We start from the raw sequence: 17,095 nt of genomic DNA, 5'->3' as shown, positions 1-17,095 counted from the left end.
AGCCCAAATCCCAACAAGAAACGGAGCCGGGGATCCCCAGATCCGAATGACACCATTACCATCCCCCCCCCCCCCATCGGCGGCGCTCCTTCGCGCCAATACCTAACTCCAACGGCGGGGCGTACCGCGCAGCCTGAAGTCCCAGCCCCTCCTGTCTGCTGTTACGGTGACTCCCAGCGCTCCTACACCCCTTCGATGCTCCGGATGGTGTGAGCATGGTGGACGTTCGATCCTGCCCCTGAGCCACACATCGCCAACTTGTGAGGGATTGCTGCTGTCGCCGACCGTCTTGGACATCCCGCTCCGGCCCTTGACACCATTGCTCCCTGCCCCCCCAGCCCCCCCTCCGGACCGCTGTCGCGCTGCCTGGTGTGGCCAGCCATCTGTGGACCTTCTCCCCCTCAAGAAGGCTCTGATACCCGGGGTCAAGCTGCAGCGCACCTTCAGACATCTGGTGCTGCGCTCCCCGGCTGGTGCAGGCGGCCCCACAAGGTACGTTTTCGGCGAGAGCCCCGTTCGCCCCCTGAGAGCGGCGCTACCTCGCCTCCCACACAACGTGGCCCTGTACCTTACCCGTCCCTGAGGCACGAAGCCAGGGGCACATCTGGCCTCTCAACACTGCACATACTGGGTTCCCACGCTCCCCCCTGGCGACAACCTGAGGCTTGGTCCTCTTTCTGAATTCACTTCACCCTGCCCGGTGACCCTCTACGACATGCTACGCTCACTCTACCTATAATGCTTACAACAATACTGTAAGGGGCTCTTTACCCCTGATCACATCGCAGCGGACCTGCAATCACCCTCATCACCAACTTATGAGCCAGAGACTTCTGTGAACTCCATCTCCCACTTGAAAACAACGGCCTGCCTACCCCACCTGCAAATAGCACCTAGCTGGGTGAGATCCTCCCACACCCTCCTTGAGCACTTACTTGGTCTGCAGGGCTCGAGCACCTCACTCCCGGAGAGTTTGTGTGGTATTACCACACTCAACCCTTGCTGAACTGTGTTGGGAGCCTTTTGTATTGTGCATTGGCGGTGTGTCTCTACTTCCTGTATTGGTAATCGCCGGGCCCCCGGAGCATCCACCTGATTCACTTACTGCATACCATCTCATCCACTTCTGTGGGCCCGACCTCGTGGCACAATATTAAATTCAGACTTCTCTCCCCTGAGCGTCCCTATACAGTCACTCCGGGGCCCCGTGCTCGCTCCTGGGGACGCACTGTGGCAGAGTCCCTGATCTGCCTCGTTTTATCCCCGTCAGAGGATCCCCCGAGGTATGGACCCACCAGTACCTTCTCGCTCTACTGGAGAGGGCTCTGTGCTGCACTGGTCGCCTACAACAGAGCTCGCATGGACCTCTAACCACTGCTCACGCCACTGTGGATCCACATTCACTTATCCACACCTTCCGTTTATGTACTGGATTGCCTTGCGAATTGCACTGCTCACGTCTGTCTCATGGGCGAATACTACAAAGCTGGGAGATATTCACCCCTACACCTCCTGTGAATATATGGGATTAACTGTGCCTGTGCTCCTAACTTCTGTGTATGCTGCATGGTATCATCACACTCATCCCCCTCGGACTGCACGCTGCATCAGTAGTCGAAAACATCGTGTGAACGAGACCACGCTTGCTTGAACCTCTGAGTGTCAACCCGATCCTCCTCCTTGCATACCAACCCACCCAGTTGCATAGCTGGAGCTCCCCCCTTTCCCCTACCAAGCTGGAGTACAGTGGTCTATTGCCATCCGGGGGCGGGGGTAGGTGTCTTGATTCCCTCCACGAGTTGGTGGGGCGCCACCGGCCCCCTCACACTCCAATTGAACAACAACGTCGGAATGACGAAGGGGGCTGGGAAAAAGTTCCATCAATATGTTCGAAGACTCCAGTGAGATCGCCGGAGGGGGTCCCTGAGCAGGCCCCTATTAATTCATCCCTTGTTGCCTCGGAATCCCAAAACATGATGGAATTCATGCGCGAGAGCTTCACCACACTTCACTCAAAATTAGATGACATGAACTGCACCATATCCTCCATTAAGGCCCATATCGAGAAAACGGACAGTCGGGTGCTGGAGGTCGGGGCAAGGGTGAGCTCTGCCGAAGATGGCCTGGGTGCCCTGTGCTTGCAGGTCACTGATCTTTTCAACAGAGTTCTTGAGGTGGAGAAGAACGAGGACTTGGAATCCCGATCGAGGCGCAACAACCTCCGCATCATCGGTGTTCCCGAGAATAATATCAATGAACCAATGGAGGACTTTGTTGAACATACACTGCTGTCACTTCTTGACTCACCGAAGCTCTCCTCCCAATTTTCTATAGAACGAGCGCACCGTGCCCTGACAGCTAAGCCTAAGCCGGGCGCTCCTCCTCGACCCATCATAGCCCGAGTGCTGAATTTTCGAGACCGAGATGCCCTCCTCAGGGCCGCGAGACTTAAAGGAGAGCTCCTACTGGGTGGCGCAAGGATACATCTCTACCCTGACTTTTCGGTAGCCGTTCAGCGAGAACGCAAGACTTTCCTGGCGGTAAAGAAAAGGTTGAGGGACCATGCAATCAAATACTCTAGGTTATATCCCGCTAAAGTGCGCGTGGAGCACGCCAACCAGGTGGTTTTCTTCACGATTCCGGAGGAGGCCTCCAGATTCATAGATGAACACTTTCCGGGCTGACCCTCCTTACTAAACAACCTTTCTGCAATGGTTCAGCTGTGCCGGTGAGGGGGACCTCGGCCGCCCCCCCTGCACCGAGGGTACATTGGTTTATTACTCCCTAATGTTCTATCTTGTTTTATCTCTACAAATGTGTGCCATATTACTATGTGCAAAGACTCTGTTCAAGTTACGTGTGAAACCTCATTGTTGGCACTATCCTTTAAATCGGATCTGCCATTGGCCCGGAGCGGCGCCACAAGTCCGGCCTACAGGCCCCCAGGCTTTGATGCCACTGGATTGTTTCTGTTTAAAGGGTTTTGGGATTGTCATCCCTCTGTTTGGGGGAGGGATGGGGGCGGGGGTGGGGCACGTTGGTTGTTATTTTACAAAAATCTTGGCCTTGGCAGCGGAGGCGGATCACGGGGCGGAGTGGAATGACTGGGGTTATTAGTGCTGCTGAACTAGCCCATTGGCTATTGCCACTCTCTCGATCTGGGCACCACCGCATGGATGACGGATAGTGATCTGACTCATGAGCTGGAATGTACGGGGATTGGGCAATTTTAAAAAGATGAAGCAACTCCAACTGCAGGCCGAACGTCATGGGACCAAGATCCTATTCTTGCAAGAAACACATGCCTGCGCTGTTCAATGTATGAGATTTGCCAAAACATGGGGCCCCCAAAGATTCTTTACCAACTTCTCTACCCAAAGCCGCGGGGTCACGACTCATTCACAAGAGTCTCAAATTCACTCTTATCTCCTCACAAATAGACCCTCAGGGTAGATCTGTATTACTCCACGCCACAGAACATGGAGGTTGTCTTGTTGAACATCTCTGGCCCCAATTTGGATGACCCGGATTTTTATGTGCACCTCAATCCCTTCTCGATGGCTTCCCTCTAGTTCCCATTCTCTGGGGGGGGGGACTTCAATACAAACTTTGACGTGGATCTCGATAGGTCTGGATCCAGGCCTCGCCAACTAACCAAGGCGGCCTACGGTGAATTATCATCCCTCCCCCACCTCGCCATGGTAGATGCATGGAGACTCCTCTACCCTGATTCTCGTGTTTACTCCTTCTACTCCTCTGTGCACGATTCCTATTCCCGAATTGATAGATGGGTTAGCTCTAACGTATTGATAAAAAATGTTCTGCAACTGACGATCCTCCCCAGAACCCTATCGGATTACTCTCCTTTAACCATCACCATGGACTGGGGTCCAGATCGTGACCGTACTCGACACTGGAGGATGAAACCTCACTCACTCCTTGACCCTGTGTTTAGCTCTGAACTCGAGGTGGCTATTGAGGAGTTCTTCGAGACAAACACAGGTTCAGTGTCAGCGCAGGCCACGCTTTGGGAGTCCTTCAAAGTCTACATTAGGGGCATAGCGCTGTCCAAAGAAAATGGCATACTCGGAACTATCCGGAGAGACATCGCGGAAAGCGAATCCAAACTATCTATCCTTGAGGCCCGATGCTCACTACTCTCTACCCCGAAACTTTAGCAGCTATAGGGGCGGAACTAGATGCATTCCGTTCCCTCGCGGATCACGAAATATTTTTTTTAGATACTCCTGGTTTGCCGAGGAAATACGGTGAGGGCGAGCGCCGGGGCTGCTTCTTGGCTAGACTCATCCGTCATGAGCTGGGGATTCCACATATCCCCGGGATAGAAAGGCCCGACGGCTCTATGGCTGTCACATCACAAGACATCAACTCGGAATTTTTCACATTTTATGAAGATCTGTATTCCAATTCGGGTGAGGCCTCAATGGCTGAGGTCGACTCCTATCTCGAGACCCTCCCCCTGTCGGCCCTTTCCCTGGAAACAACGGGTCCCTCGACTCCCCGCTCACCCTGGAGGAGTTCTGACGCCATGGACTCCCTCTCCTCGGGGAAAACCCCTGGCTCTGACGGCATCCCAATTGAATTCTACTAACACTATAAAACACTTCTTCTTCCTCACCGAATAGCTCTCTGGGAGGAATCTGTGGAGGCAGGTGTATTTCCCCCCATCACTCCGGGAGGCCACAATAATGGTACTGCTTAAACCTGGTAAATCTCCCACACAGTGCGGGTCTTATCGCCCACTTTCACTCAAATTGTGACGTCAAAATACACGCCAAGTTACTGGCACTCCGGCTTGCCCCCTTCTTGCAATCCATCATCCACTCAGATCAAGCAGGCTTCATCCTGGGTCGCTCGACCTCTCTGAACCGGAAGCGTCTCTTTAACATAATCAATAGAATAAATCCCAAAACACATGCGGTGGCGGCCACCCTCGACATGCAAAAAGCTTTTGATTCAGTGTCCTGGAGGTACCTTTGGCGGGTTCTCAAACAATGCAAATTTGGCCCTACCTTTCTCTCCTGGGTTAGAGTGCTCTACTCGGATCCTGTGGCCAGGGTCCGCACGGAAGACCGTTGTTCCCCTCTTTTTAAGATCGCTAGGGGGACGAGGCAGGGATGCCCCTTCTCTCCCCTGATCTTCGCCATAGCAATAGAACCCTTTGCTGACATGCTTTGCCAATCCCATGCAGATAGAGGGCTCCGCACTGCGGGTCAAGCTGACAGTGTCCTTATATGCTGATGACGCTCTTCTTTTCATATGTTCTCCTTCCACCAACTTATCCCCGATATTGGAGGATGTCATCTACTTTGGCCATATATCAGGCCTCAAAGTGAACTGCTCGAAGTCTTCACTCTTCCCACTTAAGGATTGCCCCCCTCCCCCTCCTGACACCCTGGGGTTCACATGGGCTCAATCTAAAATCACTTACCTGGGCATAGTGGTAACTCGTCACTACGAGTCGACCTTAGAGGAGAACTTTCAAAGGTATCTTACACACCTGTTGCCGAAAGCACTAGCCCGGGACAAGCTCCCTGTCTCTCTTGCAGGTAGAATAGGGATATTGAAAATGGTAGTGTTACCCCAGTTACTCTACAGGTTCACCAACATCCCCATATGGCCAGGCGAGGACTTTTTTTCAAGAGTTGACTCACACTATCAATTCCTTTCTATGGCACGCGGGTGTGGTCCGACTTAAATTTAGTACTTTGTCTACCCCTATGTCCCATGGTGGCTTCGGAGCCCCTGATTTTCTTAAATATTGGTTGGTATCCCAAATTCAATATACATCTCACTGGTTCAACACAACGGACCCCCCCCCCCCCCCACACGTCAGACTTGAAAAACTGGCGGTTGTGGACCGGGACATCTGCTCCCTGGTGATTCAACCCCTCCCTCTGACACAGGGCTCATCGAGCCCGGTCGCCTGCACATCCTTGGCCTTAACGAAAGTTTGGAAGTTGATGGGGACCGTTCACCCGTTCCATGGCAACCTCCCTCTTTAGAATTTTCTTCCAGAGGTCCCGCGAGTGCCACCAGCTATGGCGCGTCGCTGGGCCGAGGCCGGATACGAGCTGCTTCGAGAGGTCTTCGACCAGGGTACATTTGTTGAGTGGCCTGACCTCCCATTGCCCCTGAGGAGTAGCCCATGTGCATGGCTTCAGTATTCATCCCTTCGTAAGACTCTTAAGCGAACCTACCAGATGTTCCCAGCGTTACCGCCAGATGACCCCGCCATCGAGGAGCTGATCTCCCCCTCACCTACCAGAGGTAAAATACCTAGGCTTTACACTATGGTTCAATCCAGATCCACTCCGAAATTTACAGAGCTGAGACGGGCCTGGGAGGTTGACCTTGGGATGGAAGTCTCAGATGAACGCTGGGCCCATATGTGTGCTCGTATACAGCATGTATCCTTTAACTCCCGCTTCAAATTGGTCCAGTTTAAAGTGCTGCATAGGTTCCACTATACTCCAAACAGATTACATCACATGTTTAGCAACCACTCCCCGAGCTGTCCCAGATGTGGCCAGGATACTGCCGATTATATCCACATGGTCTGGTCCTGCCCCCACCTCTCAGTTGTGGGATGCAGTATGCTCAACCGTATCCACTATGCTCGACCACCCTATTGACCCCTCCCCAATGGGGTGCCTCTTTCAGGTCTTCTCTGGGCTTTCTCGGGATTCCAAAAAAACAGGCGGGCCTTTGCATGCTTCTTGCAGTTCGGTCCATCCTACTTTGCTGGCTACGTCCCAAGCCGCCTACTCACGCCCAGTGGCTGGGGGCAGTCACTTGGGCCTCGGATACCGAGGAAACCTGGTCTTTGTAACACACACCCGACTCCCACGGAGACGCTGACCAGGTCTGGACTGCTGCGGCCTCTTCTAAGGTGATGCGCAGAAATCGGAAGACCAACTGGACAGGACCCCCAAATCTCGCTTGTCTGACTCGCAGGAGAATCCTTCGGCAGATGGAGAAAGGGGATTAACTACCTGCGGAGTAGCGCGTCGGCCTCCCACTTCCCTCTTTCACTCTCCTCAGACCACCTCCGAAATTCCCTGTTAACTCTCACCTTAAGGTTTGAAAGGACGAGCTCTCCATCCTGCTTCTGGTGCAGGGGTGCGATTATATCCAGTTACTTCACTGGTGTTCGGATTGGTGAGGATCCAAGCTTACTTGACTCTCCTGGCAAGGTGCCGTAAGTATACTGTTGTGAAAGTTCAAGAGTTGGCCTCTTTTTCTATTTGCCTTTATATTCAGTAGTCCGTCTCTTATCCCTTTTATCACAGGTGCTGAGTGAAGATTTCGCGTAGAGGAAACAATTCGCCGAAGGTAAACTCAGGTGAGTTTATGATGGGTGGTTCCTTTAATGTCCTTATATTTTCCCACTAATGCGTGTGTCTTTTTTCCCCCATAGGGGCCGGGGTACGGTACTGCCGAAGAAGCGGCGCCGACCCGAGATGAGGAAAGATTCTCCCAACAATAATCAGGTAAGTCTTATGGCGAAAATCTGGCTTTCCTCATTATGTTCCTTTTGCTCACCTTTTGTTCTTCTCTTCCCCCTTAGGTGCAGGTATGCGGCGGATCGTGCAGATGGTCGCTAAGGAGCACGGAGATGCCTCATGAACAGGTGAGTGGAACGCGGCGCTGCAGCGAGCAACGCGATGCGTTTTTAAAATAAATGTCTTCCCTTAGGATCGCCGGCGTGATGACTCCGGACTGCGGGTAGAAGCAGGTAATGTTCTTCTGTTCACCTTTTCCCTTCTCTTCTTTCCTTTCAGGTGTTCCAGGATGGAGGCGGGCGTGGCTGGAGTCAGGATGCAGGAGCAGACGCAGTGAGCGTCCAGCTGCTAGGTGCAGAACGCCGCGAAGCGTGAGCTGCTGTCTGGGCGTGACTTAAATAGCCCCCAAAGTAGTTCCAGGTACGTATTCTTCCCCGGCCACACCCGAGTGGCTAAATAGTCCCACAGGCCTCAAAGAGGTCTGGATCTGGCAGCACGGTCTGCATCAGGTAAGTTCACATAAACACTCCCTTTATGAGCCTGGCGCCTATGGCGCCAAGACTGAGGTCCAAAGGGCCCCTACTAGGGGTTGCTGGCCTTTTCCCCGGGAACATGATGTCTACTTCTGGGGACGCTGGTCCTGGACTGGTTCTCCGGGAGTAGGCATCATGACAGTCTTATCTACAACCCTCTCACTCAAAGCCCAGAAATATCTGGCTCAGATTCCGGTCCTACATGTCCGATTTGAGTGCAACACCGGATGTTCAGTCCCCAGCTTCTGTTCACTCTGCATTATAACCCACATACGCCCTGCTTATGTCATGTATGTGTAGGTTGGTCATGCCCTTATACGATGCAGTCACTGTTTACTTGTACTGTATACTACTGTAATCCCATTGTACCCATCTTGTGGTCTTGTTTTGCCTATGTTATGCTGCCAAGCTGAATAAATAAAAGTTTTTTTTTAAAAAAATAATTCTCTGATCGCTGTTGCCATTTCTTCCTTAAAGACTGCATCTCTCAGCAGGAAATCGTTGCATATCGTGGTCTGACCAGCTAACCGGCCGAATCTCACAGGCCTCTATTCTGCTCATGTGCTGGTTCCCCCGTGAAAAGATAGTCTATTCTGGTACCATGGACTGCAGAGTAAAAGGTGCATCCCTTACGCCTCGGGTGCAGTTCCCGCCATATATCCACCAACCCCTGCTCCCACATTAGTTCCTGCAGCTCACCATGAGGTGTCCCCCCACTGCTATTTGGTGGGACTGTCTTCCCACTATGGTCCAGCTCTCGGTCCGCCCACAGATTAAAGTCCCCACCCAGGAGTAGAAGACCGTCCACTTTACCAGGGCCTCTTGGACGAATTCCCTCTGACCCACGTTGGGGCAATATATCGCTGCTAGGGTGACTCTGGTATTATGTAGGTTACCGGACACTACCAGGGCCCTCCCATCCTCCCTCTCCCAAGTGGACACCTCAGTTTCAGATTCCTATGGAGCAGGATACCGACTCCTCCTCTATTTATGTGGCCGGATGCCCAGAAGGTCTGACCCACGTGTGATCCTGGGATAGCCCTCTCCTCCCCCCTCACCATTCTGGTTTCTTGCACAAACAAAATATCCACTCTCCCGTTTCTCATTTCCCTTCCCAGAAGGGAGCGCTTTGTCAGTGAGTTGAGCCCCTTGACATTGAGGGAGCCCATCCTGAGCGACTCAACCCAGCCCCTTTCCTCATTGTCTGCCATTGCTTTTTCTCTGTTGGATTAATTGTTTTCCCGGTCCTGTGGGAGCTGCCCTGCTTCTTGTCAAAGCTGGATAGGTCCCGTGCCCCAAGGTCCTTGTCCCCAATTCCCTCGTCTCTCCCCTCCCTTGTTCATGACGCCTGCCAACGGGCAAGCCACCAGGGTGTGAACATGTTCCTGCACCGCAGTTCCCTTGATGAAATTCGTGTCCCCGGCCGTGGTTGCTAATGAGCTAATCTTGATCTTCCAGTTGATTCGTCTTACTTCACCTAGTCCCCTTCGGCCTCAGATGGCAGGGTGTTTGGTTTCCTGAATTTTCTTCTGCCCTTTGTCGTCTTTGTGAAACAAGGGCCCGCCGGTTCTCTGTCAACTGATACCTGGGTGTCTACCCCATTTTCCTCCCCCGGCGCGTCCCCCTTGATCACTTGCAGCACTTGCGAGGCCTCCTTGCCACTGGTCTCTCTATAGTCCACCCCAGCTCGTTCAAATGACAGGGCGAAAGGGAAAGACCACCTGTATCTTATATCTTGACTTGTAAGCCACTGGGTGAGCGGGCGACATTCTCTTCTGCGGGTGAGCGTAAGAGATGATAGGTCCTGGTAGATCTTAATTGTGTCGCCTTCAAAGATAAAGCTCCCCAGCCTCTTTGCCTTCTCCAAGACCTCAATTTTCTCTCTGTAGCGGAGGAACCGCACTACGATAGACCTTGGGCCTCCTCCCGCGCCCCCTCCAGCCCGATGCACTCTTTCCAGCTGGACCTCTTTGCCCCCCTCCAACGTGAAGAGCTGGATTATCAGGCCATGGACCTTCCTCCCCACTTCAGCCGCTGTCTCCCCTCTCTCCTGTGACACGCCCATGATACGCAGGTTGTTTCGGCGCTCTGTTTTCTCAATCGTCCATCTTCAGGGTTATGTCCTAATCTCTCATCTCTAAGTCCGTTAGCCTTGCCTCGTATTTCATGTCCAGGAGGTCCGTCTGGAGGTGGTTGTTTTCCATCCCCTCCATTTTCTCCTCTAAGGTGTCCACCCTTCCCTTGTGATCCATTATTGATGCTTGTATGTCTGTTCGAATTGCCTTGATCTCGTGGAGGATGTCCTTGAGAGCATCCTTTGTGAGTGCCACGGGGGGAGAGGGAGGTTGCGGGGGGGGGGGGGGGCTCGCCGCCTGTGGGCATGGTGTCTCTGGGGGACTCGATCGTGGCCGAGTGGGGCCGGCAGAAGCGCTGGAGACACGAGATCACCCCCGATACTGGCGCGCTTTCCAGGATCTGGGTGTCCTGGCACACCCAGGGGTGCTGCCTCTGTCCGGGTTTCAGTTACGGAGGTCCCTGTGGTACAGTCCACGGCCCAAAACCGTCCCCATGCCCAGAGTGATGTGGTCCTGGGTGGGGTGCCTTGTGTTGGTTTGCGGCACTGTGGTGGTGGGGGGGGCTGTGCTCGAGGCCCGGGTCTGTATATTCAAGTAGGGCCTTCGGGGTGAGGGCCGGAGGTGGATCAGCAGATCTCAGGCGCCTCTGGCCTCTATTCCTCGCCCCGGCTGGGTGGAGTGCCGGGGCGCTGCAAGGGGAAGGTTGTGTGGTGGCCAGCCCGTTTATACTGCATCCAGTCTATTTCCCACCCCCACGCTCTCCTCAACTCCTCGCTCACGGTCACTGTAGTGGGCCCAGTAGGGCGGCTTCCACGGCCTGGAGTGCCTCCCTGGTACCTGTGGGGCTGGCGACTTGACTTTGGTGCTTCCATCCATGAGGGCGGCAGTGCATGGGGCTCTGGGTGGGCCTCTGAGCACTCTGAAGGTGGACCAGGAGGGGCCCTGGTCCTCCCGGGAGAGAGGATCTCTCTGGCTTGCTGGCAGGCGCTCTCCTGCTCCTCCTTTCTCAATTCGTCAGCCAAGGGTGGGGTCTCGGGCGGCGTCCTCCTGGGCCTGCGATACCCACACGGCTCTGTGTTGGCGGGGACCACGTGTGGGTGGGGGGCCTTCACCCTGTGCCTCCTTAAGTGCTGCGCGGGGCCGATGCCTTGGACTGGATTGGGCGTCTCCTCCCGTGAGGGCAGCCGTGCGTGGGTAGCGTTCTCCTGAGCCCGCGGCTCTGTCTTGGTGGGGACCGCTCAGGCGCACACCGGCCTCCGTTGCTGGGGTGTGCTCTATGGACCTTTCCTGGGGTCACCGCTCCAAGTCATGCCACAGAGTCCTTACTGCAGATCCCCCGACACCCACTCAGGGTGGGGCCCGCTGCATGAAGAGGGGATCTCCTCTGGCTGGGCTCTGTACTTCAGGCCGGGGACTGGCAGAGTCCACTAGGCCCTGCGGTGCTGTCAGGAGCGCGAGACCTACGCGTCCAGCATGTTCCGCTAAGGATGGTTTTTTAAGCAGAGGGATCACCCAAGCGTCCTTGAGGTTGTCAGGGACAGTACCTGTTTTAAAGGAGAAGTTAATGAAGGCCGTGATAAATGGGGCCAGGTCATGGGCAGAATCCTTAATGATAGGAGCATGACAGGTATCGCCTTGGCAGTTAGATCGTTTGATTCTCTTGATAATGTCTTCCACCTCAACAGTGGTGAGTGGAGAGAAGGCAAAAGGTTTGATATTAAGAGAAGCTAGAGGAGCGACCCTTGATGGGGTTGGTGGACGATTGTCCAGTTTCAGGCTGTCTTGTTTGTCTTTGATTTTGGATTGTAGAGAGGAGATTTTATTCAATAGAGGGGACTGAATGTTGGCACACCATTTACTATCTTTGGTACAAGTGTCGGGGGGGGGGGGGTGGCTGGAGATTCAAGTTCTTTAAAGATCTTGAAAAGTTCTTTTGTGTTCGAGTCTGCTTGCATAATGTGGTTATTGAGAGACTCCTTTTTTGCAGTGATAATAGCATCTTTATAAGTGAGGGAGGCAAGGATGAAGCCATCTTTATGCTCATCAGAAGGGTGGCTTTTCCAGCGATTTTCAGTGCAACGTTTAGCTTTGCGGAGCACTCTTAACTAAGGTGTAAACCAAGAGTTGAGATGTGCACTTGGTTTAGACTTCCTAAATTTAATAAGGCAATTGAGTTTATGGCTGCGAGCAAGTGTCAGCTAAGGTTGTAGGGTTGGTGCAGGAGTAGGTGACTGCATTGAGAGATGGGAGTAGTAGTGGGAGAAGTTTCTCTTTGGTTATGTCCCTTTTATTTCTAGTGGGAGGGCTGGAGCTAACAAAGGAGGAGAGCGAGGTCCTGCTTCAACATTAAAGGTAATGATGTGGTGGTCAGACCATAAGCAGGGGGTATTGGAGAGAACATTAATATTGCAGTTGGAGCTGGCTAGCCAGTCACGGGTCCTTCCTTTGGTATGGGTAGGCTCTTGAATGTGCATGGAGAAGCCGAAGTCAGTCAGTACATTCTCCAAGTCAAAGGCAGTAGAGTCTTTAAGGTCACTGAGTCCCAGATTAAGGTCACCTAGGATGATAATTTGCGAGTTAATTTTAGTTTTGTCGAGAAGTAGGGTGGACATTTCGCCAACAAAGGAAGGAGCGGGACCAGGAGGTCTGTAGATAAGATGGAGGGTGGCAGTTTGGTTGGGCGATAGTGGTAATTTGACAGAGTATTTTAGCCGACTCAAGTTTGGAATTGGTAGCTACTCTTAGACCAAGAGAGTTTTTGTGAATGAAGGCAACTCCTCTCCCTCTAGTTTGGGCAGTATTGCGATCACATCGAGTGATGCCGTAGTCTGGCAGTAAGGCCAGGGCCAGTGAAGGTCCTAATGCCGCATGTAGCCATGTTTCGGATATTGCAATGAAGTCAAGTTCTTGGGACGTGATAGGGTCTGCAATGTCTAGTGCGTGGGCTGGAAGAGATCTGGCATTGATAATGGCGCACTTGATCTGTTGAGATTTAGCTGCTGGGGTAGTGATTTTCGGATTAATGCTAGGATAAGGTGGGCAAGGTAGCTTGGGTATAGTGTATTTGGGGTTGATGCTATGTGTGTGTAATGGACGGAATCTTGAACCTAGTCTCTTGTTTCTGAGCGAGAGGGAGCAAGGTTGATTCTTGTGTGCTGGTTAGTGAAATAAGAATGTGTACATTTCTTTGTGTAATTAAGAATAAATGTATATTTTTAATATAACATTTACTGAGTAAGTTTCTTTGGACTACTGTATTTACTAGGTTCAGTGTACTGACCTAGAGCTCACATCTTCCTCCTATGATAAGCCTGGCAGCTCTGCCATTCTACCAAGATACTTTGGGTAGTACAAACTTATACTAAGAGTTGGGGACCTGTATGCCAAGGGATCATTTTAAAGAGTCTTACCTGTTATCTTATACGTATTCCGTATTTCTGTTATGTTATACGTATTTCTAAAGCGCACGTATGCCCGGAGGCATCCTGGCGCTGAATAGAGCAAGAGGCAGGCAGCAGTAAGCAAGAACCTAGTAAAGATAAGTTTTGAGAGCTCGGCAGAATGATCGATGATGGTCAACCGCTCAAAGCGACAGTGGAAGGCTGTGCCAAGTTTTTGCGGCTGTAACTGAGAACGCGCGGCCGCCAATGCGAGAAAGTCTAACTCGAGGGACAGAAATCCAGAGAGCAGACAGAGCGCAAAGGGCGAGGAGACGCATAGCATGGAAATTTAGCCTGGAGGTATTCTGCACCCTGCTTATAAAAAGCACGGTGCACAACACACAGATTCAAAGAGAATCCGCTTCTCGATGGGCAGCCAATGTAGTTGCCTAGTGAAACTGGCCAGAACTCAGGGGTCCGGAAATGAAGAGGGCTAGAGGTGCCTACCACCAGCAACTCAGTTTTGGATCTGTTGAGTTTCAGCCAGTTGGCTGCCATCCATGCACCAAGATCTTCTAAACCTCTCCTTAGCCGAGTAGCAGTATCTGCCCTTTTAAGGGCCAGCTGGACCAAAATTTGTGCATCATCAGCATAGGAGTAATATCTAAAACCATGTGACAAAATTAGAAGCAAAAGAGGGCGAATATACATATTGAATAGAATGGGAGAGAGACGATCCCTGAGGGACCCCGCATGAGAGCAGACCGGGGGCAGAGATACTGACTGGGTCCTATTAGACAAAAAGGCATGGAACCAGACAAGTGGACTTTAGGAAAACTCCCCTACCATAACCCAAACAATGTGGGAACGAATTCAGAACTAGCGGATAAATGGGCCGAGGATCTGGGTATCCAATTAGATTGTGCCGATATATAGGTATCCAGTGAGTCCATCGAATACAAAGCATTGAATGCAAAAGCATCGAAAAAATGCATTTTCTATTTTGATTATAATAGGTTTTAAAGGGGTAAAAAAATGCATTTTTTCGATGCTTTTGCATTCGATGCTATCACTATAAACTGATGTATATTATATATGCACATGTTCTTTTCATTGATTAACAAAATTTCACATAACCTGGGTACTAGGGAACTTGAATTTAAAATCATACAGCGGTATTATACCAGTTAAGTTATATGCAATAAAGTTAACCAATGCTCCGCTGTGTTGGAAGGTGTGTGGGCAGCCTTGGGACGATGGGACACCATTTGTGGTCTTGTCCACAGATTGAGATGTTCTGGGGATGGTATTTACTGGGCTCTCAAATGTTTCAGGGGTTGTCCCAATTCTTACACCTAGTTCTATGTTATTTGGGCCTGAGGTAGAGGAATGGCAGGACAATATTCCTACTAGGATGCAGTTACATACTATTCTTTTTGCTACACGTAAGGCAAACCTGATTCTATGGAAATCATTGAATCCACATGACCGCATTATGTTGGAGGGTCTCATATCTAGTACACGCATATAGGAATAGTCATGGGTCCCCCCAGGTCAGATTGATGCGGCATCTATTTGAACAACAATGTTAGGCAAGATTGGATGCAGTAACCCTGTGGGCGGCTACACCAGCCTTGTCCTCCTGGTAATAGGTAACCCACCTATTGGCATAGGTCAGTACTACACAAGTTGGTAGAGGGGCTGAGCAGCCAGACCTATCTAAAGATGGTACTCATGTGAAAATGTAGAATTAGCTTAATTGAAGAAGCGACCTGAAGGCAACAGAAATTGAGTAGTTACAAACCCAGCTTAGGCTAACAAATCCATGAACCCGTCTACTGACTAGCTTCTTACACCTAAAGTCCTTGCTGAAATAGAACTAGGTTTATAGTGTGTTCCTCCACTGATTATAAATAAATTGTATCAGTGGAGGAACACACTATAAACCTAGTCGGTGCACATTAATATATAACTTAGGACTGCAAAAAACAAAAAAATGTAAAGACACTAATGACTAGCCTGCCTATAAAAATCAATATGATAACATTAATGAATGAACGCGGAATATTTAGAAAACTAAAAAAGAGGCTTAGCAGCAGTAGGTAGAATACACACAAATAACATTCTTTTTTTCACCATTTCTTTCACTACCTTTGAAGCATAACTTCCTCTGCACCAGCATAACATTTTAATCCCAACCTCTTACAGTATACTAGAATTCAATACCTCATCCAGGATTTCCTTATTTCGCTGTAGAAGTTCAGGTAGATCTTTTATCAGCTGATCAATAGTCTGGACACCTCCCTGTTCTGTTACAGCTTTGGACTTCTGTAAAATAGACTGGGGAACAGTGTCACCAGACATATCTTCAATAGCAGCAGGGAGATTTAGAGAAGCCAGCGCCCTATGAGAAAATAAATGAAAGCTTGTAAATATGCGTACACATTTGATAACCTATTAAAATGCCACCAAGCATGCAACTTTAAACTAGATTGGTATTTATAATGGTTAACAGTTTAAAATACACAGGAAATACAACCAATGTACTTTATGGGATGTACTGTGACCACAGAGAGGGGCACAAGGTCAAACATTAAAAAATGCACAAAACTCCAGACTGACTTGACAAACCCTTTTTATTTACAGCTGGAGCAGGGGAATTTAATTGCTTATTTTAAAAAAGAAGCAGGACATCAGAAACTATCCATGCTGGTTCGCTGTATAAAACATCCAGTTATTCTCAACTCATTGTTTCGTTTTTCGTAATTATTCCACTAGGTTTTAAACTCTTTGTTATCTTTCTCTTACAATCTGTCCCTTTCTCTTACAATAAGTCCCCTTTGACAGGTTTGCTGTCTTCCGCTACCATAGCAGTCAATGCAGTTTAGAAAAGTGAACAAAGTATATTTTTTTGTTGCCAACATATAAACAGATCTCCTACTTCTCTAGTGCTGCATAAACGTACTATACACAGAATCACGAGAATTCATTCCGCAGGGAATGGGTTTTAGAATCCAGCCTGTGTTACAACTGAAATAAACATCCCTATCCCTAGGAGAAACTAGGCCTGGGTAGAGGTAAACGGTAGAGGTTATAACAATCGTACCCCATAAAAGCGTGAAAAGTGAACCGAAATAATTTGAAATTGTGAGATAGCCATGTTAGTACAATATTTAATAATAATTAACAGAAACAAATTGTAAGAGCATTACTATTGATTGAGGTATGAAAACAACATTGTTGTCTCAAAGTTTGATATACAGGTATGTCCTGCTAATGAAACCGATGCATTAGAATTAACAGTCTCCTGCTGACTTTGACCTTGTGTAAATCTGTGTAATCCACTTCCCTCTGTTCCAAACACTTACATTACGTTCTGCACTCACCAAACAGGGTGTGGTTGTCTGTCTCAATTCCATAAGGTCATCATTTGCATGGGATTCCACAGGTGTGAATTGTGTGGTAAACAATATGTACTTCATAATCGGTCTCTTACCAAACACTTCTCAGCTCAGTGATGTGCAGCTTTGTGCAGTACACCTTCCCAACACTGGTAAAAAAACAGCCAATCCTGATACTTT

The 17,095-nt window shown here is 50.2% G+C and overlaps 1 protein-coding gene across 2 annotated transcripts in view; it reads right to left on the bottom strand.

Moving 5' to 3' along the window:
- Positions 1–17,095, bottom strand: part of PDCD6IP (programmed cell death 6 interacting protein) — a 1,152,781-nt gene that overhangs the window by 706,402 nt on the left and 429,284 nt on the right. For both annotated transcript variants that reach the window (XM_069613187.1, XM_069613188.1), the window contains exon 10: positions 15,741–15,918. In XM_069613187.1, the coding sequence (XP_069469288.1) occupies positions 15,741–15,918 (178 nt within the window). The remainder of the gene's footprint in view (positions 1–15,740; positions 15,919–17,095) is intronic.

This window comes from Ambystoma mexicanum, chromosome 5p (assembly GCF_040938575.1).
Source record: "Ambystoma mexicanum isolate Mex_15411 chromosome 5p, UKY_AmexF1_1, whole genome shotgun sequence".
Classification (NCBI taxonomy): Eukaryota; Metazoa; Chordata; class Amphibia; order Caudata; family Ambystomatidae; genus Ambystoma; species Ambystoma mexicanum.
The sequence above is the reverse complement of the archived record's forward strand: the minus strand, read 5'-3'. Positions and strand labels throughout refer to the sequence as shown.